We start from the raw sequence: 27,801 nt of genomic DNA on the forward strand, positions 1-27,801 counted from the left end.
GCCAGTATTACTGGTTTTATTTATTTATTTCTCTCTAAAAGCACTTTTGAGTCCATAAAATGCAAGCATAGAAAATGTCTTAAATGAAAAATGTCAAAATGTTCCTTCAGATATCAATATTTTGGTTTCTTTTAAAGATATATGCAGTCAGTAATTTTTTTATTATTTTTTCATGTTTTTTAATTAATACTTTACAGCAAGGGCATATTAAATTTATCATATGATATTTATAATGCTACAAAATATTTATTTTTCAAATCATATTCATATTTCATATTTCTATTGAAAATACTGCTTTATTATTACAGGAATACATTGCATTTTAAAATATATTAAAATAGAAAACAGTTATCTTAAATTGTAATAATATTAAACAATATTAGGGTATTTTTAATCAACCTTTAAGAGCGAAGGTCTGTCGCAGTCATATTCAGATTCAATATTCAGAATCATTGTTGGCTGGAAAACAACTAATGCAAGATTCTTCCAAATTTCCCTTTTGTGTCCCGCAGAGAAAAATAACACCAAACGGGTTTGGACCAACATGAGGGCGAATAAATGATGACAGATTTTTCAGTTTTGGCTGAATTAGTCCTCATTACCCGTCTGCCATGCTGCACGCTGCACGTCCTCCTGCAACCTCATCATCTCACTGTCAAGACTGTAAGACTCGGATTTTGGTTTTAATAAAACTGGGATTGTTATTGGTAATCACAGAGAAATGTTCCATTACATTCCATTTCTACGCATAAGTACAGCAGTACTCCAGCAGCTGTGATCACATTTTGTGTTGCTGCTCTGGAGGAGTGCAAACTTTAATGGTGGAGGCAATGAACACTCGCATACACACTATAAGTATGGATTATTTGCAATGGCAGGAGTAACTGCAATAATCAGTTCAATAGCGCAAAACGGCTAGCGCGAGAGCAACATCTGAACAGCGATTTAACTTTATTTTCAGCAGAATTTGGATTCAGTGTCTGTGTGTGTCAGTATTAAAGGTGCTCTAAGTCATTTAAGCCATTTTGCTAATCTCCAACATACACCGCATCTCTCCAAAAACCCACCCAACCAAGCAAATTTCATACACAATGGGCATAACAAATAAGAAATATGTGTAAGAATATGAATGAGCGTGCATTCAAAATAAGAATTAAAGTGTAAAAAAGTTATATAAATATGTATATTGTCACGGTGCACACGACGGGGAGGACACAGGAACATGCAGACGAGGAGTAAACTCAAGATAACAGTCTTTAATAAATCCAAACAAGGCAAGGCTGACACTGACAGGAACATCGGGGAGTAACAAGTAGACCAGACGAAATCAAACTGAACAGACAGGACTATAAATACACAAGCTAATTACAAAAGCACAGCTGAACAGAATAAATAATCACACTAAACAAGGACAGGAAACAAACCAAATATGGACACAAGAGGCAGGAACACATGACACAAGACAGAGGACTGATATATATTAATATGTATATTAATATATATTCTAATATATATATATATGTATATTCCTTATGGGTAAGTATTTGTGAGAGTTTTTAGGGGTAACATTTATTTCATTTTTTTTTTTTGCTTCAGTTCAACTATAATAGTCTGTATCCCACAATGCGTTCAACTTGATTGTACAGTGTTATTATCCAGAATAAGTCATTTCTAGGGGCTCGCTTTTTCCAGGCGCGTCCGCGCCGCATCGAGATCAACTTTTCAGAACGCCGCAAGCGCACCGCAGGTCATGTGACAAGAACCAACCAATCAGCTTCCTCACCTTTTCCGTTACTTTGAAACCTCAGCAGCTTTTTTGACGTATGGTGTGCACCCAAACACTGCAGCGTTTTTTTACTTTTCTTAGTAAATAAATCTTGTAACAGAGTTACACCAAGGGTTTTTCGGTGGTGGAAATCCATTGCTGAAATGTCCTTGTTGTAACGGAGAGCGCAGCTGATGGTTGCTTAGCAACGACAGATGCCTCCGGAGCGCAACCGCCCGTGCGCTTTGGAAAAAAGGAGAAAGCGGCGCGCCTAGCGTTTTCCATGCGTTTTTAGGCACGATATGTGAACGACCCCTTATCCCGACCGCTAGAAACCAGTCTTCATCTCTGAACTTAAACAGTGACAGGAAATACTAGCATCAGGGCACGCCACTAATGTTAGCTTTAATATAGTTCGCTGCCAGTAATGGAGCATGAAAGAATTGTTCCAGTTCTCATGTCGGGCGTGTCGGGCGTGTCGGGCGTGTCGGGAGTGTCGGGGGTGTCGGGAGTGTCGGGCGTGTCGGGGGTGTCGGGAGTGTCGGGGGTGTCGGGGGTGGCGGGGGTGGCGGGCGTGTCGGGGGTGTCGGGAGTGTCGGGGGTGTCGGGAGTGTCGGGGGTGTTGGGGCGGTGCTCGCGTTGCGGTCTCGGCGATTCCACGCGGAACATAAACACAAACTGAAAAACCTGTGAAATCCAAGTTGAAAAGTTCTGAGAATGCTTAACATCTGTATTTATTTGATTGTTTTACAATTGTTTTGTTTTCTTTAGGAATCCTGCAAGCACTTTATTTTTCATTGATATTAAGCAGATGTCATTTTTTGTTCAGATCAAATGTTATGACATTGTATGTCACAATTGTAAACTTAAACTGTGAAACTTTAAAGTAGAGTCTATAAATATATATATTTTTATAAAATACATTTTATACATACATTTAACTAAAGAATCATGCAAGCACTTGAATATTTCCCCTTTCCTCGTACTGCACAAAAAGTGGTTCAATAATGTTGAATGTTACAGGGACTGATTATTGCAAACACAGATCCCAGTGTGTTCTGGTTAAACTATTTTTATTTATTTTTTGCTAAGGTTTGCATATGGTGGCGTGTTCTAAATGACAGCTTTCCTAAAAAATATATATCCTATTCCTAAAATAAGAAATATCCCAATATATCGCCTTGCTTACAGTATCGCAATGTATCGTATCGTATCGCAACCCGTGTATCGTGATATGTATCGTATCGCCAGATTCTTGCCAATACACAGCCCTAGTCATTACAGCATGTATCCAGTATCCAGTAGCTTCTATTTAACCATCTGATGCATTAATTAATAAATGACAAAGGAACTCACCTCAGTCGAGGCCTAGTGGATAGAAAGTTAGACTTGTAACCCGAAGGTTGTGGGTTCGAGTCTCAGCTCTGGCAGGGATTGTAGGTGGGGGGAGGGAATAACCAACACTCTCTCCACCCTCAATACCACGACTGAGGTGAGACCCTTGAGCAAGGCACCGAACCCCCAGCTGCTCCCCGGGCGCCGCAGCAGTGACTGCCCACTGCTCTGGGTGTATGTTCATGGTGTGTGTGCACTTGGATGGGTTAAATGCAGAGAACAAATTCTGAGTATCACTTTACTTGGCCACACACCACTTCCCTCCCCCACCCCTTATTCATTTGCCTGTTTATTTATTAATTTATTTCATATTTAACAAAACCTATATTTCAGATTTTGAATGAGTTGCATATCTGTCACCAAGCATTTAATGTGTGACATATATAATTAAAAGAAAGGGTCAAAGGTTATCACGCATGGTGGTTTGGAAGTAACATCCCACCATAAATGTTTAAAAATGATATGTCCACTTTTGTGGACATCATACATCAGAGGGTTAATTCATCACAGAATAAATCGTACTGTTTTACTTCATATTTGTTTTTTTAATTAGAGTAAGGTATGCAGCGAATACCATGCTGTATTCAGTGAATAGTAAGCCAGGTTTACTTCCAGACTCATCTGTTATTTTTCTTGACAAAATTGCTTTAAATTGTTTCAGTTTGAGCATATCAGTGCATTTATCTGGATGGTTCAGTCTCAAGACTGTTTGAGCACTCGTATCGATTTTATACTTGCAGTTGGGAGCGTAATATAGCAATGCATTTCATAAAACAGGATGGTGACATCCCCCTCCTGCTCATTTCCTGTTTATCAATGATAAGTTCTTGTACCAGACAAAGGTTAGTAATTCAAGTTTCTCTTGCCAACTCCATCTGAACGATTATAAATGAGTCTGATTATTCACTTTGTCATGTGCGTCGACTGCATTTATCATGCTGCCTGATAAGTGACATCATAAGCAAAACACAACAGGCACTTCATATGAGTGTAAATCTGCCCATAATTTCTGGGCTCCTCGGTATTGTGTCATTTCCATGGCAATTAAGGTTTCAGATTAGGCAATGGATTAGGTTTGGATTATCTGGGGATTACGATGGATGATCGCAGCAGTCAAAACAAGTTAATTACGCTCTTCATCCGTTTATTTCAATCAACTTTCATGAACATAGAAAACTCAATATTGCGCTCTAGTGGAGGCATTGAAAATGACAGAGGCAGAGTGTTTAAACATCAACTTTATCAATCATGCTTGTGGCCGTTTGAAGGTGCATTCAGTATATTAATATTATTTTAAAGTATAATGCCAGCAGATGTGTTTTCATTATATCCAACAGTGAGGATCCAGACGCTCAATGCACCGCTGTATTATTATCAGACTGCACTGAAAGATTCTTTTAAATGAGCTCATTCTATTAAGCTTGATTTACAGCACACTTAAATGTGATGGGAGATGGCTTTGTGCTTTTTGTGATTAAAGATCAGCTGTTAGCCGGATTATGCAGATATATTACAGCTCACAGGAGTCGTGAACTTCAGAAATGAAACTTCAGGAAAGAATTGCCCACTCCTTCACCATTTTAGTCAGAATCTTGCAGAATTGTGAGGCTTGTTCTCATGAGTCTTTGTGTCTTATATACAGTGTGATTTTTACTGTGTTAGACTGATTTGTAATTGGGATTTTATTACTCGCTTGTTGCTCTTTTATAATGCATGAGTCTTAATGAAGTTTGCAGTTGTTGTATTTAAATATCAACTTTGTTTTTGAAGCTTTTGTTGAAATTCCTTAGATTTAGCTTTGATGGTTTGGTTTTGGAAGAATTTGAAGAGAAATATTCAATAGTTCATATTGAAATAAATTTGATAAAAACAAATTTTTCAAATGTAATTTCCATTTTTTTAAATGTAATCTACTTCTCTGAAATTAAAAAAAAATACAAACTTAAACATATTTTATATCAGATAGCTGCCAAGGCAACAGGTTTTTTTTTATTAGTTTATTTATATTTATTTATTTATTTTATTTATATATATATATATTTAAAAAAAATCTATAAACATTTTTTTTAAATAACAAAACAATTACACTGACAAAAAATGCAACAAAAATATTAGAAATGTTACTGAAATTAAAATGAAAATGGAAAAAATAAAAACATTCAAAATATGAATTAAAACTATAGTATCTCACAGTTTATGAGTGACATCTTTTGTGAAATTTTACCTTCCTATGACATGGGAACTGTCCAGTCTTCGGCGGACTGTCATTTAAATTTGAATGATTATTGGAAAAAAATGCCATTAAAATTAACATGGTCTATATTGGGTGGATATTTGTCTATGAATATATTCCATTAATATTAATGTTCCATATATTTCCCTTCTTGTCTTAATAAGCCTACATGAAGGATCATGGGTCATTTTCAGGAAATGGTGCTCTTTTTACTGATAATTAACGTTTTTCTAAACTTAGTCATTTGCCTTTATAGATTTGACTTGTTTAGTGTTTGCAAGTAGAAATTTTAAAAAGAGCAACATTATTATATTTTTAAATGTGTGCTTATTTTATTTTATTGCATCTTATTTTATTGTGTTGTATTTCGTTTTAATTCAGGGATTCACAAGACAAAATACAAGTTACAAGCAAGTGTCTTATTTATTTAATGATAAAACCCTGCCTTTTTCATAGCTATATAAATAGAACTGTATCAGTTTCAAACTGTTACTGTGACAGGTGTTTAAAAATACAAGAGATATATGGATTTATCTCCACAGGTGATCAAGCTTTCTTTATTTAGTTACAACTCAATGATGGTGTTGTTAAAAGGCCCCTGAACTAGCCGTGGATCAAACAGCTGTCACTCAGGTGTGAGTTGTTGCACTTGTGCTGAAAATGCAGCAGTCGTGTGCAGGTGCGCAAAAGCTGCTCTTCAAACCAGCCTAAAGTCATGCATCCAACAGGAGGATCTGTGAAGGTTTATTCACTTCTGGATGGATGGTTTCCACGCATCTCACCCTGTAAGGTGTTCATAATGGGAAGTAGTTCTGGCAAAGTGTTACCTGAGCCTTCTAAAAATGGATATTTTTGCCTTATCAACTCTGTTGTGAACTTCAAGAAACAAGAGACTGACAGGGAAAAGTGTAAAGAGAAACAACAAGCTTGGCTTTGGAGGAGGAGAAGTGACAGAAGAGCTTCCCGAAGAGGAATATCAGAAGGAGTCAAAGAATCGATTCATCTGGAGGAGCGGATGACGAATCCTAATGCGAAGTTTCGTGCAAAGTTTGATCCACGCGTCACAGCGAGGTACTGATGTTGTCTTTACAGAATAGCATCTGCCGTACTGCAAAAATAGTACAAGTAGTATGCAGAATGTACGCTATGTTGTGCACAGTATGTGAATTTTCTGTATGCATTTGCAAGTTAAGCCAAAATGTGTTTTTTTACGCTAGCATTCATATATCTGGAGGCGGCAAGATTTTTTTTTTTATGTTTTTGAAGTCTCGCCAAGTCTGCATTTATTTGATTAAAAATACAGTAAAAACTGCATTGATGTTAAATATTATTACAGTTTATCCAGTATTTTATTTCAAGATTATAAAATATTTTGTAACATTATAAATGTCTTTCCTGTCACTTTTGATCAATTTTAATGTGTCCTTTCTGTTTAAAAGCATTGATGTCTTTCAAAAGTATGCAGTAAGCACAAAGCTAGTATTTCATTCCTAACATAACCTTTATGAAGAATTCTTCACAATGCCATAAACTTTATTTTAGACTGGATGGAAGAATTAAGATATCAAACACGACGTGTCAATTACAGAGCCCTGCTATAATTAAATGCTTTATTATATTTATTAGTCCACCAGTGCCACTCACAGCATTTAATACCAGCCTAAAAGTAATAATGAAATCTCATTTATGAAATAATGTGATGTAATTTAATTTGATGCATCCAATTACAGCAACACAATAGTCTCTTGCTTCTGTGCATTGAGTTATTAAAGTTAACTCAAATAAAACCATTAAAAATCTGATTTGTTACTTGAAATAAAATGGACAATAACTTAAATTAAAAATAAATCTTAAAAAATATTTTTTATTATTAAAACCTTATTTTAAGCATATTAGTTGCCACGGAAACATGTCTCATTTTCATTTAGTTTAATATGCATGGTTATTATAGTTAACTACAACATAAAACATGTTACTTTAATTGGAATTAAAATAAAACAAAATACAAAACAATATATTTTATATCAGATATCTGCCAAGGCAACATTCTCAATTGTATTAGTTTAGCTAGATGTAAAAATAACTAAATTTAATAAACATTAAATGAATACATAAATAAAAAGCACACAAAAAATTACCTAAAATAAAACAGAAAATATGAAAATAAAAACTAATTTCAAATATTAATAAAACTAATACTATGAATAACCTTGTAACTTAATGTACTAAAATAACCAAAACTAAAATATAAAGTAATAAAAACTATATCAACATATTTAAATAAAAATAAAAAAATGGTTACACTCTATTTTAAGATGTCCTTTTTACAGTATAATTATACATTTAAGTACTAAATAATATTAATTATCTACATGTACTTACTATATGGTAAGAGTTAGTATTAGGGTTTGTCTTAGGGCTACTTGCATGTAATTATGCATAATTTATTGTTATTATAATAGTAAGTACGTGTAATGTGTAACAAGGATACTTTAAAATAAAGTGTTAACAAAGAAATAATAAAAGTGACAAAAATGCACAACAAAATTATAAACAAACTCAGATTAAAAACAAATTGTAAGATATAATACTAAAAAAATAATTTAAATTATAGACTGGTTATATAAAATGTAAAAATGACAAAAACACACAACCAAATTATTAAAACGAAATGAAAATGAAAATGCAAAATATAAAAATAAAACAATATAATAATTCAAAATATGACTAAAAACAGTAATAGTATCTCACAGGTGTTCATATCTGTTTTAGGTATGACATCAAGGCTCTGATTGGCCGCGGCAGCTTCAGCCGTGTGGTTCGTGCTGAGCACAGACGCACACGCCAACCCTTCGCCATCAAACTTCTGGAGGTCAAAGATCTGGAGGGTCAGGAGGCCTGTAAGGCAGAGCTCGGGGTCCTGCGACGGGTGAACCACAGCAACGTCATCCGCCTGGCCGAGGTGTTCGAGACGCAGCATCGCGTCTATCTGGTTCTGGAGCTGGCCACGGGAGGAGAGCTCCTGGAGCGCGTGGTCGCCCGAGGAACCTTCAGAGAACGAGACGCCACCAAGGCCTTGATGATGGTGTCCAGCGGGCTTCGCTATCTACACACGCTGGGCGTCATCCACAGAGACCTCAAACCCGAAAACCTGCTGTACTACCATCCGGGACAGGAATCGCGACTGATCATAACAGACTTTGGACTCGCTTGTTGGGAGAACAAGACGGCAGTGTCATTTCAAAGCAGAGAAGATACAGCTGTTACAACTCAGGATGCAAATTTTGACTCTGTAGCTGCTGAGAAGAGCAGTCAGGCTAAAGATTGGGCTGTGAGGACACTCTGCGGCACGCCGGAGTACCTGGCCCCTGAGATGCTGGCGCAGAGACCCTGTAGCAGCGCTGTGGATATGTGGGCGCTGGGAGTCATCACTTACATACTGCTGAGCGGCTCGCTGCCCTTCGACCAGAGCAGCCGACCGCGACTCTTCAGGGCCATTCTCAGGGGCAGCTACAGTTTCCATGGAGATGTGAGTGTCACAATTCTTTTCCTCACACAATATGTGCTTTTATTTGTGTGTTTTAAAGGAGCAGGTCAGTCCAAATGAAATTTACCCTCAGGCCATCCAAGATGTAGATGAGTTTGTTTCTTTATCAGATTTGGAAAAAAATTGCATTTTATCACTTGCTAGCCAATGAATGATCTGCAGTGAATGGGTGCCGTCAGAATGAGAGTCCAAACAGCTGATAAAAACATCACAGCAATCCACATGTAATCAACATGACTCTGGTCCAATCTTGAAGTGAAAATCCATCTTTAAGACATTTTAACTTTAAGCCAACAATTAAGACCATAATCCATAATAATACATCTTCCAGTGAAAAATCTGGAGAAAGCAATATTATGGATAGACTTCAGAAGTAACGGTTTGAAGTTAAGAACATCTTAATGATGGATTTGTTTCTTAAAAATGTGCTATGTCAATTACTTGTGGATTATTGTGGTGTTTTTATCAGCTGTTTGGACTCTCATTCTGACGGCACCCATTCACTGCAGAGCATCCACTGGTGAGCAAGTGACGCGATGCTACATTTCTCCAAATCTGTTCTGATAAAGAAACAAACTCATCTACATCTTGGATGCCCTCAGGGTAAGCACATTTTCAGCACATTTTCTGAAAAGTAAAATCACACCTTTCACAAAAACCTAATCCCTGCGCTATCAGGGATATTTTGCATGTTTTTAATAAAATAGCTCTTTTTCTTTAGACTATAATCTTCATCAGACAATCCTGAAAAAAATGTTTCTCAGTTTCTACAAAAATATTAATAGCAAATGTTTCTTGAGCAGCAAATCAGCATAGTAAAATGATTTCTGAAGGATCATGTGACACTGAAGTTTCAGTAATGATGCTAAAAATTCAGCTTTACATCAAACAGAATAAATTCCTTTTTTACATATATAAAAAAAAAAATTATTATTAAAATAGGTGTTCCTGTTTTTATGGTAGGCTATTTCTAATCAAATAAATGCAGCCTAGATGAACATAAGTGTTTTGTTTCAAAATATACCGTCCCCAAACATTTGAACCAAAATATATATTTAATCTAATGCCATAATGGCATTCATACATTTTTAACTGGGCCTTAAGTATGCAAATATTTGGGGCTACTGTAATGATAGTATGTAAATTTTTATATTGAATACCCTCTTCATAATGGAGCTTATGATGGCCTAACCAGACCACCAGCACGGAGATGCCTGGAATGACCCAGCAGAGCGATTAAATATCCAGCCGAGTGTGAATTAAAGGGCAAACAGAGTTTGTGTGTGTGGGAAGGTGAAATCCGGTCACCTGTGTAAACAGCCACCAGCTACCTGACTGATGCGTCGCCCACCCACACCACGTCCACTCGCCTCATCTCAAGGGTGTGTGAGAGTGTGTGTGTGTGTGTGTGTGTGAGGTGAGAGGTGGTAATCAGAGGGGAGAGGAGATTCACCACAGGGCTTTTATCACCTTTAAACTGCAAACACACACAGACACAGACATTTCTTTATCACTTCCAGCCCCTAGAGCTGTGAAATTATAGGTGCAATTGTACAACACTAATTGCTGTTAGAAAGAACATTAACTATAAAGCTATTTGTAATCCTGCTGCTCACAGACAGTAATCAGATACATGTGGGAATTATTATATTTTTATTTTTTTTGGTTTGGGACTACTGAGTCACAATATAATTGGTAGCTGTAGAGCAAGACCGTAATAAGTGGGTTAATATCCACCATGTCATTCCTTTGCATAGATACACAAGTTATAAAGCCACAGGACTGCACCTGCGGTGACTCTTAATGGACTTAAAGTCTGGCCATTTGACCCATTTGGGTAATTTCATTGAGTATTTATAGTTTTCATTTATTTTTTGTGCAGCTTTACCATGCATCTGTTTGAAGCTGTCCCGTGTTCTTGTAGAATAAAAAAAAAGAAGTAGGATTTACTTTAAAACCGTTTTTACTTCAGAATTTCTAGGTTTCACAAATAATCACTCTTTAATTAACATGTTTGAAGTTCCCAAATTAAAAAGAATTTCAAAGGAAAGATAAACCATTTTTTTCAGAAGCATGACAAAGGATTACATTGCTAAAATTTAAAAAGACCGTAAAACTTTACTATATTATATACATTTATTATATAATTTAATAAACAAAGAAGTGGTAACACACATAAAAAAAATGTATAAAAAATACTATAATGTCTAAAAAAAATTGGTGAAATTGCTAGTAAATTTCACAAAAAAAATAAAATAAAATGCACAAAGAAATGGCAGGTACACTGTAAAAAAAAAAAAAAAAAAAAGATAAATAATTTGTTACCCCACTGCCTTAAAATTTTTTATTTAGTCAACTCTAATATATTCCAGTTGTCCCTTAAATTAACATTGAGTAACTTAAAATTTCAAGTTGACTAAACTAAAAAATTTAAGTCACCGGGGTAACAAATTATTTTAAGTTGAAAGAACTTTTTGAAACTGAACTTTTTATTTTTTTACAGTGTAAGTTAAACATAAAAATTTGAAGTAGAAAGACTGAAATAGTATTTTCTCCAAAAAACACTAACTCCAGAATTTCCAAAAATATTTTTAACATTTGCGCTTTGCAGATTTGCATTTAGTTTTTGTAATGCTAATTTAATTTTTACTTAAAAATTAGATTTTTGAAACTACAAAAAAACTTAGTACATGCATTTTTTTTTTCCTTATTTGTTGATGTCCTGCTTGATATCTGATTAGTGTTTCCATGGATTTTTAATTTGCATTCCATTTTTAAGTTCTTCACCTACTTCTATCTCATGTACGTTTATGTTCAAGTTAATCACAACATCTTGCAGTGGCGACACGCTGTGCGCCGAACACACCTGAGATAATTCAGCGCAAATGTGTTTCATCTCACTCGTTTGACCTGATGATCTCTCTCATTAAATACTACACAGATGATACTCACACACTTATTAAAGACTCTGGAGAACCCAAAAACAACCAAGTTTAAAAACAACTTCAAATAAGGACTGAACCTTTTTTTCATTAAAGCCTAATTTCAGGATTCATTTTTTATCTGCATCTCGCTGTGAATTCAAATGATGTTCTATGGTGTGTAATTGGAAACTAGTCGACTGTCCTTTATAGGATAAACACATGCACGCACGCAGAGCATGGACCCACACTCCTGCACAGATATATACGTATACAGTATATATTTAACCACATGAATACACAATCACTCGGCAGGACAGAATGATAGATTGGACTGCAGAACACCAGAGATAGTCGTTTGGCTCTCGCTATGTTTTATTGATGTCAGATTTCTCTTTTTCTTGCTGGATTCTTTACCCTGGCTGACACAGACCACAGCGAGACTAATGTACTTGAATGTTTTCTTGTAAAACTCACACACTTTTTTTTTTTTGTAAGTGTTTCTGTGTGTGTTTGAATGAAACCTGCTCTTTAAAATCCATTCGTCAGCAGCAGACTTGCAATTGTCAATTTCAAGGCTGATTAATTGTCCTTCCTGAATGTGTGGGAGTGAGAGAAGCTGTGTTCAGAATGGAATACTAGTTTACTTACATTGAGACGGTTTAATGTGCATCATAATGCTATATTGTCATGTGACCTCATGTTGACTTCAGAGTTTAGCACCCAGTTATCATCAACTTTTGCAGTCCATGCAAATAATATGTAAGGGAAAGATGTTAAAATCACAGCTGATATTACTTCTACAGTAATTTCAATGTTTTATACCAATGTTCAATAAAATAAAAAATAAAAATTTTATAATATTTTACACTTTTTCTAACATTTTTTCACATTAATATTTATTGTTCTTATTGTCCTGTTGCTTTGTATAACCTTTTGAAGAATCCCAATATTAGAAATTAATGGACGAAGTTTATTTTCTTAACAAAAACATGGATTGCATTTCTGCTTTATTAGTTTAGCCACTTCAATTACATCACATTTCAGCAAGGATTTTCTTTTACTATTTATTTTATTTATTTGTTTGTTTGCTTGTTTGTTTATTCATGTTTATTTATTTATTTGTTTCTTTGTTATCTAATTGTAATTATTGGTCATAATATTTACAAAATTATTAACTATTTATTAGGTTTTAAAAATAATTTTTTATTACTCAATCAATATTTATTTATTTATTTATTGTTATTTAATTGTAATTATTGGTCATAATATTTACAAAATAATTTAACTATTCATTAGGTTTTCAAAATTATTTTTTAAAAGTTAATCAATATTTATTTATTTATTTATTATTTAATTGTAATTATTGGTCATAATATTTACAAAATAATTATTAACTATTCATTAGGTTTTCAAAATTATTTTTTATTAGTCAATCAATATTTATTTATTTATTTATTTATTGTTATTTAATTGTAATTATTGGTCATAATATTTACAAAATAATTATTAACTATTCATTAGGTTTTCAAAATTATTTTTTATTAGTCAATCAATATTTATTTATTTATTTATTGTTATTTAATTGTAATTATTGGTTTTAATATTTACCATATAATTTAGTTATTAGTTTTGCAAAATTATTATTTTTTTATTAGTCAATTAATATTTATTTTTTATTATTTTATTTTATTTAAGAAAGAAAAATGTTCATTCCAAATAATTATTCCAGGTACTTTTGTGTATTATTCTAAATGTAGGGTGTTTACAATGTGCCATCTTCCTGTCCATTGCTCATCCAATTTATAATCATAATCACCTATTTTATAAACTTTTTGCAATTACACAGGGTTTACTCTTGCATTTTTTCCTGTTTTTCATCCTGTTTTACCATATAATAAAATCCTCTGAGTGCTTCTCTTATGCCAGAGATAGTTATTAACTTCAAATTAGCGATGAGTCACATATCTATTGAGAACCACTGACATTTATTGACTAATGTCCTCACATTCAGACGGCGACGAGGCGAAAATGCCATGGTGTATATCTAATGCCGCTTAAGAGGCAGAAGCGTCGGTGGCACAGGTCATTGGTGGTCAGAAGACGGCGGTCCGGCCTCCATCCCAGCAGAATCCGTGTCTGTGTACGCAGTGACATTTACAGCCGTAGTTGTGCTGTGTTGGCTCTTAGACCGGTAATGAGTTGGTGCTGTTCTAAACACAGACTGAATGCAAAACCAGCAATGAATCGATTTCATGCAGGAAAAATGTGAGCAGAAGTGTTTGCTGGACTGCCATACAAACTTAAACACAAGAAACGATCAAAAAATAAAATAAATCTAGATTAAAAAAGGTTTACGTGTATGTAAACATTTATATAAATACTAGTGCTGTCAAATGATTAATCGCATCCAAATTAAAAGTTTTTGTTTGCATTAATATATGTATATTGTGTATATTTATTATGTACATATAAATACACACATGCATGTATACATTTCAGAAAAAAAAATATTTTAATATATTAAATATATTTATTTATAATATAAATGACATGAATATAAATATAGACATATAAATATTTTCAATATATACGGTATGTAACTATATGTATTTATATATACATAATAAATATACACAATTTTTATTTTGGATGCGATTAATCATTTGACAGCACTTATACACACACACATTTAATTTTATTTTGTTTTTGAACGTAACTATTTACTGTATAGAACTATTTGCTGTATTTCACTGTTGATTTATTTTATTTATTTTACTTTTGAACATAATTATTTAGTTTGTGGCACATTTCACTGTTGATTATTTTTATTTTATTTTATTTATTTTAATTTATTTTATTTTTGACCTTACCTATTAATGTATGGCACATTTGGTTGTATTTAATTTTATTTTTGAACATAATTGTTTTTGTATGGCACATTTCACTGTTGATTTATTTTATTTATTTATTTATTTATTTTGGCCTTACCTATTACTGTGTGGCACATTTTCAGTGTTTGAAATTTCAGAGTTTTATTTCGTTTTGTTTTATACCTTTCACAGTCTGAAAGTTTGTGGTGTAGGGGAGATATAAATGGACTTTAATTATACTGGCAAACTTTTTCTCTCCCAATCTGTCTTTCAGCCATGGAAATCAGTATCTACATTGGCTAAAAGCTTCATCGATTGTCTCCTGACCCTTGAGCCCGAGCGCCGGATGACTGCTGAGGAAACTCTTAAGCATCCTTGGCTGGTCAGCATGGCAGCCTGTTCCTCCAACAAGAATCTACACCGCTCAATTTCCCGAAACCTCCAGCGGCGGGCGTCACGGGCCTCCTCTCGAGGCCCCAGCTCAGGCTCTACTCCTGGGTCTCGGGTCTCGATGAGGTCTGGATCACGGCCGGGTTCTGGGCCACAGTTAAGGGTCAGAGACAGACCACAATGCCTGAAGATCGCTGCTTAGCAAGCTCAAGGTTTGGCTGGTTAGCATGGCTCCATTATTTAATCCCAAAGCGCTACACTATCACTCATCTGTGCTATCAACAGCCTGTTTAATTCTAGAGATCAGAGAGAACTGATCAGTGAATGAATTTCATCATAAGTGGATGTCAAGGAAAAAAATTCAAAGATGAAAAATGCACAAGATCCTTTAAATCCTTTAGATAAACGTGAATTTCGAAATGCAGATTTTCCATCCATACTAATATGTTGGTGCTATATTCATTTTTCAGGATTTTCAGCATATTATTTGCGATCTCCTACTCATGATGAACAGCGAAGGAGTTTAAAGTCTCCACTATAAAAAGAAAAGCACAGATCAGCACCTCTGCTCTATTCTCCCACATTCAGTCCTTCATTAATCAGATGAATATGAGCTGATTATATAAACTCTACATTCTATTTTAAAATATACATTTTTCAGCCCTGAATAATCACACATAAGTCTAAAATGCAAATGGGCAGGGAGTATAATCTCAAATGGTCTGATCTGTAGATTTTCTGTCCTGCTTCTTCTTATATGAATGTTTTTACATTAGGATGAGCCTCTGTAAATTGATTGTGAGAATGAATTAATACTTCAGTTCAGCAAGGATGCATTAAATTCAGCAAAATTGAAATGCTGACGACGGTGCGATGTGGAATCTGCCAAACCCTTCAAACTGAAATCAATAAATGAAGTTTTCACTTCTGTTCAAGGGCTTTTCTCTCTCTGTTATGAAGGCGACACGTGTTTTAAGTGATGCACAGAACATCCTGACAGCAGCAGTCAGTGGAAATAATGTGGGTCAATGTCAAAAATGTCCATTCAGCAGAAAACTTTCCACGAAAACTCAACACTAGCTCTTATCTGACATCAATAAGTGTTCAATAGAGATCAAGAGATACAGTTCAGGTTAAACTTTCAATAGTTTGTGATGTGTCTTTATTCTGAGCTTCAAGAATCAGTTTCAAGTCAGAGTTTGGGTTTATAATTTGTGTTTATTCTTAATTCTGTCTTGAAACAAGACAAAAGCATTATATGGACATAGGCTGGATACATTTTGACTTGATCTTTGACATGTTAGGGAGTTTTTTTCTTGCCACAGTCATCACTGGTGCGATAAAGGCACTCTTTTACAGCTTTGAAACTATGAAATTTGTAATATTATATTTCCTTTATCACTGCTGATGTATAAAGTAAATTAAAATATAGGGAGTGGCTGCCCTCTGTTGGACAATTATTCAGCATGGATTTTTTAAAAAAAAATTTATCCATTATAGAACAGAACTATCTTATGTTTTTTCTTTATATGCATATATCATTTTGCCATAATTCTGATATGTGATAAAATTCGGAAAATGTGCCTATGCATATTATATACAGAGAAATAAACAGACACATTTTAATTGTCCCACCATATTAGATATAATCCTCATTACATTTGTTTTCTTCTACTCATAAATGTGGATTATAATTCATTTTGCAACTGTTTTCGTTTAGACTAGAGGTAGGAAATATTTAAAGATCTTCAATATACAGCTTCATATAAAGCTGTTTTGTGCATTGGGCCGTTCTGCTCTCAGCTCAATATGTGTTAATGATGTGGGATGATGACTTTACTAAAAAATTCTGTACATGAAACAGAATTAGCTATAAAATAAGCACAAACACCTTTGGCTGCTTCTGAATTCCCATGCTTATATGTATGAAAGCACAGGAATTCAATTTAAGTGGAAGTCTGTTAGGAAATGTGGGGTTAAACAAGTAATTTAACCTTTATAAAACTATTTTCTTGGTACTTATAGCACTTGAAACGAGCTGCTCAGCTTGCAGTTTTCAGCCTTTTAATTTTTTTTACTTGGCTCCTATGGGTTATTATTATAGTAAACTTATACTAAAACCAGGAAATCATTACTTGAAATTAAATAAAATAATTATTGAATTTCAGCTAGTTCTCTTTCAGCTAGTTTAATTTAAACCATAAATATGAATAAACTGTATGGATATTTAAATAATAAAAAATAATGACACACAACAATTATACTAAAATAACACTGCCTACTAAAATATATGGCCTACTGGGATATAAATTATATAGAAATGATAAATTATATCTAACCAAATGGAGTATCTTATCTGTGTCCATTATTTATTTATTCATTCAACAGACCCAGCCCTCCGGTTGAGAGCCACAGTTTCAAGGTCAACGGTCACTTAGGAATGAACTAAATGAATTGCTTATGTTGTTGGATTTGATAAAAGCATCTGCTAAATGAATAAATGCAAATGTAAAGTTAAATGTAACAGAAGATTAGAGAAGTCAACACTTCTGCTCTTTGACCTTCGCTCGCTGTGAAAGACCATGTGTTACTTTCACTCCACCATATGGCGGCTCCCACAACAAATAAATAGTTTAGTGCTGTTTCGTCATGTTTGGGCAGTTCTTGTGCTCATTCGCTTTATTATTTGAAAGTGAAACACCATGCAGCAATAAGAAATGCAATCAATCTGAAGCAACATCAGGGCGAGTAAATAATGACAGATTTTTATTATTATTATTATTATTTCTGGTAAACTGTTTCTTAAAACTGTATTAAAATGTGAATTGAAATGAACATGTCATTCATGCATCCAGGTGAAACTCATGAGGAAGTGGAAACACTGTGCATGTCTATCTATGACCACTAGAGGGCGTAAGATGATCAACCTCTTACAATCACGTGACCAGTGCTATTCTGCATCACAACAAGGAGTGACAACCTACTGGACTTCATATATATAAAAAAAAATAGGTCCAGTAAAATGAATCTTCACCTAAAGCTTATTAGGTTATTTATGCATAAAACGTGTGACAGCACATGACATAGTCAAAATATATTGTATAATACTTTTCCACTTTTCCCCTCTCACTATGTACAAGAGAGTCAGACAAACATGGACACTGCTACAACACTGCTCTGCCATCTACATGCATATATATACATATATATATATATATATATATACTGCTGGCTGGAGGCTTAAGTATGCAGTTACACATGTTTAGGCCCCAAAAAGAGCTTAAATGTCAATCATTTAAATTGCAACCCTTAAAAAGCACATGAATCGGCATTTCACAACCTAGTTTACTTTAATGTCTCATATTTCAAAATGACATCAGCACACACCAGAAAAGAAAAGCTGTTTCAGAATATCATGCACAATAAAATATTCCTAATAAGAAAAGTAGTGCAAATATGCTTACATGTAAGAAATGTGACATGAAATTAAATAAATATGTAAGGTTCTGCACTATTTCTTGGACAAAACTGAAGACAATCTTGGGCCTCGATGTGAAATCAAAACTAATTGTATTTATCAGTGAATGCTGCACCTCGGGGTGAATTACTCTCACTTCTCTTGCTGATTCTGTGAAAACACCATGTTAAGATGCACCAAACACATGCCTAAAACATTATAATTCTCCACCATGAACACTGAGACAACTATGAATTGGATTGAAGAGTGGTGAATTAGAGATAATTTCCTGCCAGCAGTGGGTGTGAAAAGTCATAAACTGTTTTGACTACATGTTGAGACAAGTCCTTGATGGGCTCATATTGCAGTTCACTCATGCTTCTTCTAAGACTGTGAGAATGAGTAGCTCTGTTAAGCTTTGCATACGATTTCTGAAATGTTTCTGAAATATTAATTTGAAATTTCAGGGGTATAGAGTCAATATTTTGATAAAACTTTACAATAAGATACCATTAACATTAGTTAGGCACACTCTCAGAAATAAAGGTACAAAAGCTGTCACTGGGGCGGTACCTTTTCAGAAGGTACATGTTTGTACCTAAAGGGTGCATTGTGGTACCTTAAAGGTACATACCCTGGACCACAAAACCAGTCATAAGGGTAAAATGTTTTATTTAAATTGAAACTTATACATCATCTGAAAGCTGAATAAATAAACTTTCCATTGACGTATTCCTTTGTTATGATGGGACGATATTTGGTCGAGATACAACTATTTTAAAATCTGGAATCTGAGGGTGCAAAAAAATCTAAATATTGAGAAAATCACCTTTAAAGTTGTTCAAATTAAGTTCTTAGCAATGCATATTACTAATCAAAAATGAAGTTTTCATATATGTCCAGTGGGAAATTTACAAAATATCTTCATGGAACATGATCTTTACTTAATGTCCTAATGATTTTTGGCATAAAAGAAAAATCTATTTTGGCTATTGCTACAAATATACCCCAGTGACTTAAGACTGGTTTTGTGGTCCAGGGTCACATATTAGTACTTAAAGTGTACATATTTGACCCTAATAGGTACAAAAGTGTACCTTTCGAAAATGCACCGCCCCAATAACAGGTTTAGTACCTTTATTTCTGAGAGTGTATAATGCATTAACTAACAATGAACAATATATTTTTACAGCATTTACTACCTTTGTTAATGTTATTTAATAAAAAAAAATTCATGTTAGTTCAAAGGACATAACTAATGTTAACAAATAATATAATATAATAAAATAACACAATACTGTTAACAAATTCTGAAAAAATACAAACTTTTGATTTTAGCTAATAATGTATAATGTTGAATTCAACATTAAAAAGAAAGAAAGAAAGAAAGAAAGAAAGAAAGAAAGAAAGAAAGAATTTTGTATTACATACAGTATCATTAGGTTATAAATGAAGTCTTGACTCTCTCTCTCTCTCTCTCTCTGTCTGTTTAAAGTTATAAAGCAGCCTCTCTTCCTGCCCTCTTTCAGCGCTCGGCCAACCCCGCTGCTCTCCACAGGTGATCGGTGTCTCTTTCCAACCAATGCAGACGCAAAACCTATTAACCCTTTAGTGGTCCAACCAGATCTTTCCAGAGACTGGGTATTGAGCTGGACTTCATCGTAAAACAAACGTTTGGTCGCTACTTTTGCCAGCAGTGTCGATTGAAGTTTAATTCAGAGTGAAAGCGCAGCGGATGCGCGCACGGTGCGGCCGTCGGTGATTTTTACGCGCAGATTATCATATGATCATCGGGTTTGTTGAGACGGATTTTCTGCGGCATTAATGATCCAGATCCCATTCCAAAGAAGATGATTATAGAGTTGGACATGCGTTTGCTGTATGTCCTCTTTCCCCCCCACAACTCCTTCTCGAATGGCTTTGGGAATCTGGTCTTGACATGTTTAAGATGAATTGTCACCATCCACCCTGGTGGTGGAAAAACGGGTGAGTTACTCTTTTCCGACTGTGTTTTTATAGACAACTTTTTTAATGATTAGATTGAAGCTTTAGGAGAGTTTAGCTTCAGATTATGCTGTTCCCGGTTTGGCCAAGAGCTGTTGAGATGTAAATAACCTGGCAGATCTAGTGGCCTGCAGTGTCTCTTCTGCCGTATTAAATATTCAATCTGTATAACAACTGAACATGAAAACGTTCAGTAAGACTGAACACAACTTGACTTTATTAAAATGATTGCATTGCTCTTGAAAAGATGGACCTCTTTAAATAAGGGTTGTTCTTGAGTTGGTGCCAGTTTTTTTCCCCTGTTGGGACCTCTGGAGTTGAACACAAATGGAGATTGTACTTTTTTTCAGTCTTCATATATGCATCAGAAGTGACAATGTTTTATAAATGTATTACTGCTTAAACCAGCCAAAACGTTTTATTGGTCTTGTGCTGCTCTTGACTGGTTTTAAAGGAGGTTTAGCTATATTTTTAATCTGGTCAGACCAGCTAGCCACCCAGCTAAACCAGCTGATAACCAACCAGGCAGGCCAAACTGAGAGACCAGTTGAAACTAGTAACCTAAACCAGTTTAAGATTGTTTTTAGCTGGAATAGAGGTATTTCTGTGTTTCATAAAAAAAGATTGTTGTGTTGCATGCTTTAATTGTGCATTGTTTGGAGGTGCATGTATTATTTTTCACAATATATCAATGTTTATTAGACATATGGACTAGGTTGTAGTTGAGGCCTTGAGTATCATCTCTCCGCCTTAACTGACGAATCATCCTTTTAGCTGTTTTACTGCATTTTTTTGCGATGTATTTGTATAGATTAGAATTTATTTCATTAATTTTATTTTTATGAAGGATCAATTATGCCAGCTTACTTGTATATGTATATATTTATTTATTTTCCTGTCAATTTATGTTCAAATTTGCCCTGATATTACGGCTACACCATAATTTTGCTTGTACCCTATGTGGTCATCAAATAGTCCTGACCATGCTTTTTCTAACTAATCCTTTAGCACATGATTTTTATCCAAAGTGACTTTTAAAATACTTGAACTTCATTGACGATCCCCCATGGAGCTGCTGCCCTGCTGAAGGTCACACTCTCTTTTTAAACGTGTCTTGTGATTTTAAAACTGCCGACTTTAGTTTGTAGCCAAACCCTTAAACTATAAAGTTTGCCTTGGAGGGTGGTTTTTATATTAGCTTTTATTGTGCTATTATAGTTTAAATGACAGGGTGGGATTGCTTGAAGGACCATAAGCATATCGTTTTTTGTTTTTTTTATGTGATGTTTCTCAAACCTATAGTGAAAAAAACAGTTTGGCCTTTCGAGTGACCTGCTTTTCAAACTGTGTCTCAGTTTCAGGTCGTCTTCCTGCTCCGAAGCAGTTTATTTTAATAATGTCATAGTTCAACAAGCAAATGTTTTGTGGGGTGCAGCGTGTGACAGTATCCCATAGTTTATGACTGTTGTATTTAAAGCCACTGCAGCACACTGTTATATAGGTTATGATATAGTGTAAATATAAACCAAAAAGTGGCATTCTTGCAACTAAGTGGCATGCTTCATTTCTTTTTTTTAATCATTTTATTTTTATTTATTGTAATTCAAATAATAATGGTTATATATAATGTTATATATATCTCAAAATGCATTTGTGTTTTTATAAGGTAACAGCAGATGAGCAAGTTTATTAGTTAACTTTTTCCTCACTTTCTGACATCTGTGTAGGCCTACTAACAAGCAACTGGTCTATATATACATATATATATTCATACAAGTAAAAAAATGAACCTACTTGATGCCATCCTGATGACTAAAGTTCTTAAATGGTAGTCATTAACCTGTATGTGTGTGTGTGTATATATATATATATATATGCATACATGCACACATGCATATACACACACACGTTGGTTTTTGTGGTTTATGGGGACTCTCCATAGGCGTAATGGTTTTTATACTGAACAAACTGTGTGTGCTATTGCCCTACACCAACCCTACACCTAAACTTAGCCCTCACAGGAGACTTTGTGCATTTTTAGATTTTCAAAAAAACACCATTTAGTATGTTTTTTAAGCCTTTTGAATTACGGGGACATAGGCAGTGTCCTCATAAACCACCTTCATATTGTAATACCTCTGTCATACCCATGTCATTATACAAATTTGTGTCCTCATAAACCACATAAACATGCACACACACCCACACACACACACACACACACACATGCATACATACACATGCATACACACAAATACACACACACACACACACACATGCATACACACAAATACACACACACATGCATACACACATACATACAGGTTAATGACTACCATTTAAGAACTTTAGTCATCAGGATGGCATAACTATTGTGAGAATAAATTCTAGTGTTGTTGTATAAGGATGTGCAGACATCATACTGTGATGTACATACTCACTCAAAAAGGTGAAGACATTCATTTTATTGGTGCATCTGGATTTGACCAAAAGAGGTCGCCGTCTCCAAACACAAGAGTCTGAGTGGAACTGTTTGTTCTGATTAGTAATGGACGAAATTAGCTAATAGTAGTTTTGTTACATTAACAGATAGGCTAATAAAGCTTCAAGCTACCAGAAAATAAGTTAGTTATTCCAAGAGTCATATAAATGCAATGGTTGATATACACCAGTCAACATTTGAAGTGGATCAAAACCTTTCATCAAAGTTGTTCTAAACCCCTTGGCAGTAAAACCTCTATATATTTAAATGATGTACTGCAGTAACAATAAAAGTAGGCCTATTCATACCTAAGGTGTGGCAAAATGTGTATTTTTTTCATGTAACATTTCACTGTGTTGTGATTAGTCTATTTTTCAGACATTGGCCTGTAGCTGTCAGATTTTTGCATAACATTATCTCAGAAGTTGTTGAATGTGTAAATAATGATTTTGGTGGAGCAAAAATAAAAATCAATTAGCGTTGAATCCCACACTCAGTCTCTGATTAGCACATTTAAAATGTACAATTTGTTATTTATAGTTATTTACATTAAGATATACTTAGCAGGCAAGATATAACAATTTATTTAGGTTTTAAAGCGACATAAACGGACGGCAAAAAAAAGTGATCATTAATGAAATGATTATGTAGGCTTATATATATACACACGTGCGCGCGCATGTTTCGTGACCGCGCTGGAATGTCCGAGGAGCGCGTTCACGTGAGTGTGTGAGGGAGGAGGGAAGAGCGCGATCTTCTGAGGAGTTTGTAATGTCCGCCATGTTGTGAATGGCGCACTGAGGCAGAGAGAGAAAACACACACACCCGCCTCTGCTTCTCCTCGCTGGAGCTCTTCTATTCTATTATTTTTTCTCATTCTCCAACTCCATCCACCCTCCTCCATGAGATCTGTGGCGGTTTTATGGGTGATTGTGAGGGGATCGGATAGATTTCTAGAGTAAAATGAGTAAACTGTCGTTCAGGGCGCGGGCGCTGGACGCTCTCAAACCGCTGCCCGTTTTCCGCTGCGAGGATCTGCCAGACCTGCACGAGTACGCGTCCATCAACCGCACCGTGCCGCAGATGCCCACCGGCATGGAGAAGGACGAGGAAGCGGTACGAATTTTACCATGCAACCGCCGATTTTATGCGATACAGATTTGTTTTTTTCTGTCAATCTGCGCAGCTTTGGATGCAACAAAATGGCCGACTGTGCGTGAAGCGTTTACACGGTATTTTGGAGCCGTTTTGCAGTGTGCACCGAATTTGAAGTCTGGTTTATACAGTTGGATTTATTTAATGGCTGTTTGGGGTGTGAAAGTCGGGTTTTGTCAGTCCCTTCGGACCCGAATCGTGCAGCAAAACACAAAGCAGTCATGTGACCGCGGAGGCTCCGACATTTTGTTGTATTTTGTCCTGCAGTGGCTGCAAACTGCAACCAGAGGGCTGTCATGGGAAACTTGGAAATATCAGATAATATTTGAGAGGAATAGAATGGGAATTCTGTTGTTTGCTCACCTTCATGTTGATCCAGTCCTATATGCCTGATTCTCTTCTTCTTGGTCGCCATTCACTTCCATGCAGTTTTCATATCTGTCATGTCCTGTGCTCTTCTCAAGAAACTGAATCATACAGGGTTTGAAGGTGGATAATGACAGAATTTCATATGTTGAGTGAATTATTCCTTTAATATATATTTTTATTACCCCACATCTGGAAATTCATGGGCATTTCTATGTAGAGATCCCACATAGTGATGCTTATGGAAATGTTTTCTCACCTATACGTTTTTTTTTTGTGAATGTAGAGTTTACAGTTTTGTAAAAAATCCTTGAATGGGACATGCATTGGTCTGAAGGAGCAGGAGGCTGAGCTGAAGACCCCTTAATGACATGCTGCCGTCTGAACTCTTATTAGGGCCCTTGGGCTGCTAGCATCAATGACTGCTTTCCCATACACCGAAATATGTACATTTTATTCAGAATTTACTCATTTCAGTTATGTAAGTGTCACGTAAACTTTATTGCCTCAATCAGAATAATCCAACAATCTTGTTTTATGAATCAAAATAAGACACGCATGCATGTTTTAATTGGAATTTTAACACCTTCCATTTTACAAACATTATAAGAAATGGACTACGTTTTCAATTCATTGCATTACTCTAAAGCAGTGGTTCCCAATCCTGGTCCTGGAGGACCCCCAACACTGCATATTTTGCATGTCTCCGTAATCAAACACACCTGATTGAACTCATCAGCTAATTAGTAAAAACTCCAATACCTCAAATGTGTCTGTTAGATAAGAGAGACGTCAAAAACGTGCAGTGTGGGGGTTCTCCAGGATTGGGAACCACTGCGCTAAAGGATGTTAATGAGTGAACATCTTTAATAAGTAGAGCATGGTGCTAGCAACACCAATGTCATGGGTTCGATTCCCAGGGAAAGCAAGAGCTGATAAAATAAATGCAATGTAAGTCGCTTTGGATAAAAGCGTCTGCTAAATGCATAAATGTAAATAATTCCAGAAGAGATTGCTCTTTATAGATTTGATGTATCTTTATTAGTTTTACCAGAACTTTAGAAAATGTGCGTAAACATGGTCAATGACAGCAGCATGTCAAGTGTCTCTTGTGGAGGTTCATGAGTGGTGCTTGTTTACTGTTTGAGCCCGTTATATTATTAAAAATGGATGAAGTGTTTGGACTTTTGAATTAAATTTATGCAAGATTTATTAATAGAAATTCAAGGTGAGCCTGAGAAGGATGAAGCATGCATGCTTGAGGTGAATTTTAAGGGTGTGGAGTCTTCACTCGTGTCCTCTTGTCGGAGAGAAGCCTCGTTTAAGTGTGACCATCTTATAAATATCAGTTACTACTTTTACCACCAAATGGCTCCGTAAACCTATGACCTCCGGCTCTATTTTTAACAGGCCCCAGTGATTCTTGGAGAGAGAAAAAAATGGGAAACCAAGTCGTTTTGGTGTCATTTGTGTTGTATTTGATGGCTGCCGGCCATGTTTTCTTTCAGTTTAAGATTGAATTTGTTCAAATGTTGAGTCAAATTTCTCTGACAGAAAACGACTAGGTTGTGGGTAGTTTGTTTGGGAGAGGTTTTCTCCCGGTGGTTAAGCGTTTTGTCATCTGTAATGGCTGGTTTAATTCAAGGGTCAAAAGTTTTAGCTCCCCATTGATCTTTTTCAAGCACTGACTCAAGCTCTATTTGGATATGTTGCATATGTCTTTTGTGGCTATTTTTGTATCTGCCCTGTTGTCTTTGCTTGTCATGAATTCTCTTAAGAGAAGAAAACTGGGTACTGAGAGGTGAAATTAAGTGCAAGACGTCCTCTCTGAACAGCGTGAGAACTCTCTGTGCCCACAAATACCTATAATTATGCTTTTATTAGCAAGTGTACTGATATGCTGCATTTTCAAAGGTTACCAAGTAAATGGTTGAGTTCCTTTGAATCTTCTAAAAACATTGTGCAAAATAGCTTTAAAATGAGCATGGGAAATTAATTTATATTGGCTGTTTGTAAATTCCAGTTGCGTTAGTGTTTTATTTAACTGATATAGGGTTAGATTGTGAGAAGATTTATGAGCACTGATTCCAATTTTAGAGGTTATACTTCATGTATAGGGCAAATATTGATCTCCAAAGTTCTGCAAATTTACTGTACACGAATGTTGTAATGCACACATTTGCTTAAACGGCACAATGTGGATTTGACATTTTAAATTATGGAAATAAAAATAAATTCTGCTCAAGTTTTAAGTAAGGGTCGAACATTTTCTTATGGTCACTAAGGCTGCATTTAGGCTATTTGATAAAAAAAAAAAAAATTTAAACGGTAACATTGTGAAATATTAGGCAACAATTTGTTAAAATGTTAAAGGGTTGCTCCACCCCAAAATGAAAATTGTGTTATTAATCACTTACCCCCATGTCGTTCCAAACCCGTAAAAGCTTCGTTCCTCTTCGGAAAACTATTTAAGAATGGACAAACCATTCACTCTTGTTCATGGCGAGTGCCGTATGCTGGAATATGAGCATTTATTCCATCATCACCCGCTGATAACGCACAGGTGAGACCTGAGCAGCACATGTTGATGTGTGTTTAAACTAAACTCATGTAAGCTTTGCTAGTTTAAACATTTAAGAGCCAGAGGACGCGAGCTTGAAGATTTGTGCGTGCGCTCATCAGAAGTGCGCAAATATTAAGCTCTCTCTGAAGTATTGTGTTTGAATGGACAAATTCACAGAAAATGTCAAAATTATGCCCGTCTTGGTAAGTATCCTATAGCAGACATAGCTGGCTGAATGTACAATATCAGTGCACTGGATCAGTTAAAGTGACAGCACTTTCTTAATATTAATCAAGCAGCAACAACAAATAAATCGCTTGTGTAACTTTAATAAAGATTAATCTTTAATTTATACAGTCAAATATTCAATGCTGTTTTACATTTAATTATTCAATTTCTGTACCTAAAAACTAATGCTAGACCTACCTAAAAAAAAAATATTTGTATCTTTACTCTATTGTATTTATTTGTGCTGTTGCTTGTAGTTAGATTATTTTTATTTGACAGTATAGTTTTTCCCTAAACATACCGAACCATACCAAAACCGCGATACAAACCGAACCGTGAAAAAGTTGAACCGTTCCACCCTTAACGGTGACGCGGAGAGACGAGAGAGGATACGAATTGTTGGAAAAAAGTTTTTATTTTCT

General features: G+C 35.1%; 2 protein-coding genes across 2 annotated transcripts in view; both read left to right on the top strand.

Annotated features, from left to right (window-relative positions):
- Window positions 1–2,222: 2,222 nt before the first annotated feature.
- LOC306852738 (serine/threonine-protein kinase H1) lies at window positions 2,223–15,326 on the top strand (the record flags this gene model as incomplete). The annotated part of the gene is made up of 4 exons (XM_079389798.1): window positions 2,223–2,395; window positions 6,060–6,464; window positions 8,166–8,922; window positions 15,009–15,326. 4 exons carry the CDS (start codon window positions 2,223–2,225, stop codon window positions 15,324–15,326), a joined length of 1,653 nt encoding a protein of 550 aa, XP_079245924.1.
- An 8,449-nt stretch (window positions 15,327–23,775) lies between these two features.
- LOC306852538 (enhancer of polycomb homolog 1-like) overlaps window positions 23,776–27,801 on the top strand; it is a 29,972-nt gene continuing 25,946 nt past the window's right edge. The window contains exon 1 of the mRNA XM_079389443.1: window positions 23,776–24,183. Within this exon, the coding sequence (XP_079245569.1) occupies window positions 24,031–24,183 (153 nt within the window). The 5' untranslated portion in view covers window positions 23,776–24,030. The remainder of the gene's footprint in view (window positions 24,184–27,801) is intronic.

This window comes from Barbus barbus, assembly GCF_936440315.1.
Source record: "Barbus barbus genome assembly, chromosome: 32".
Classification (NCBI taxonomy): Eukaryota; Metazoa; Chordata; class Actinopteri; order Cypriniformes; family Cyprinidae; genus Barbus; species Barbus barbus.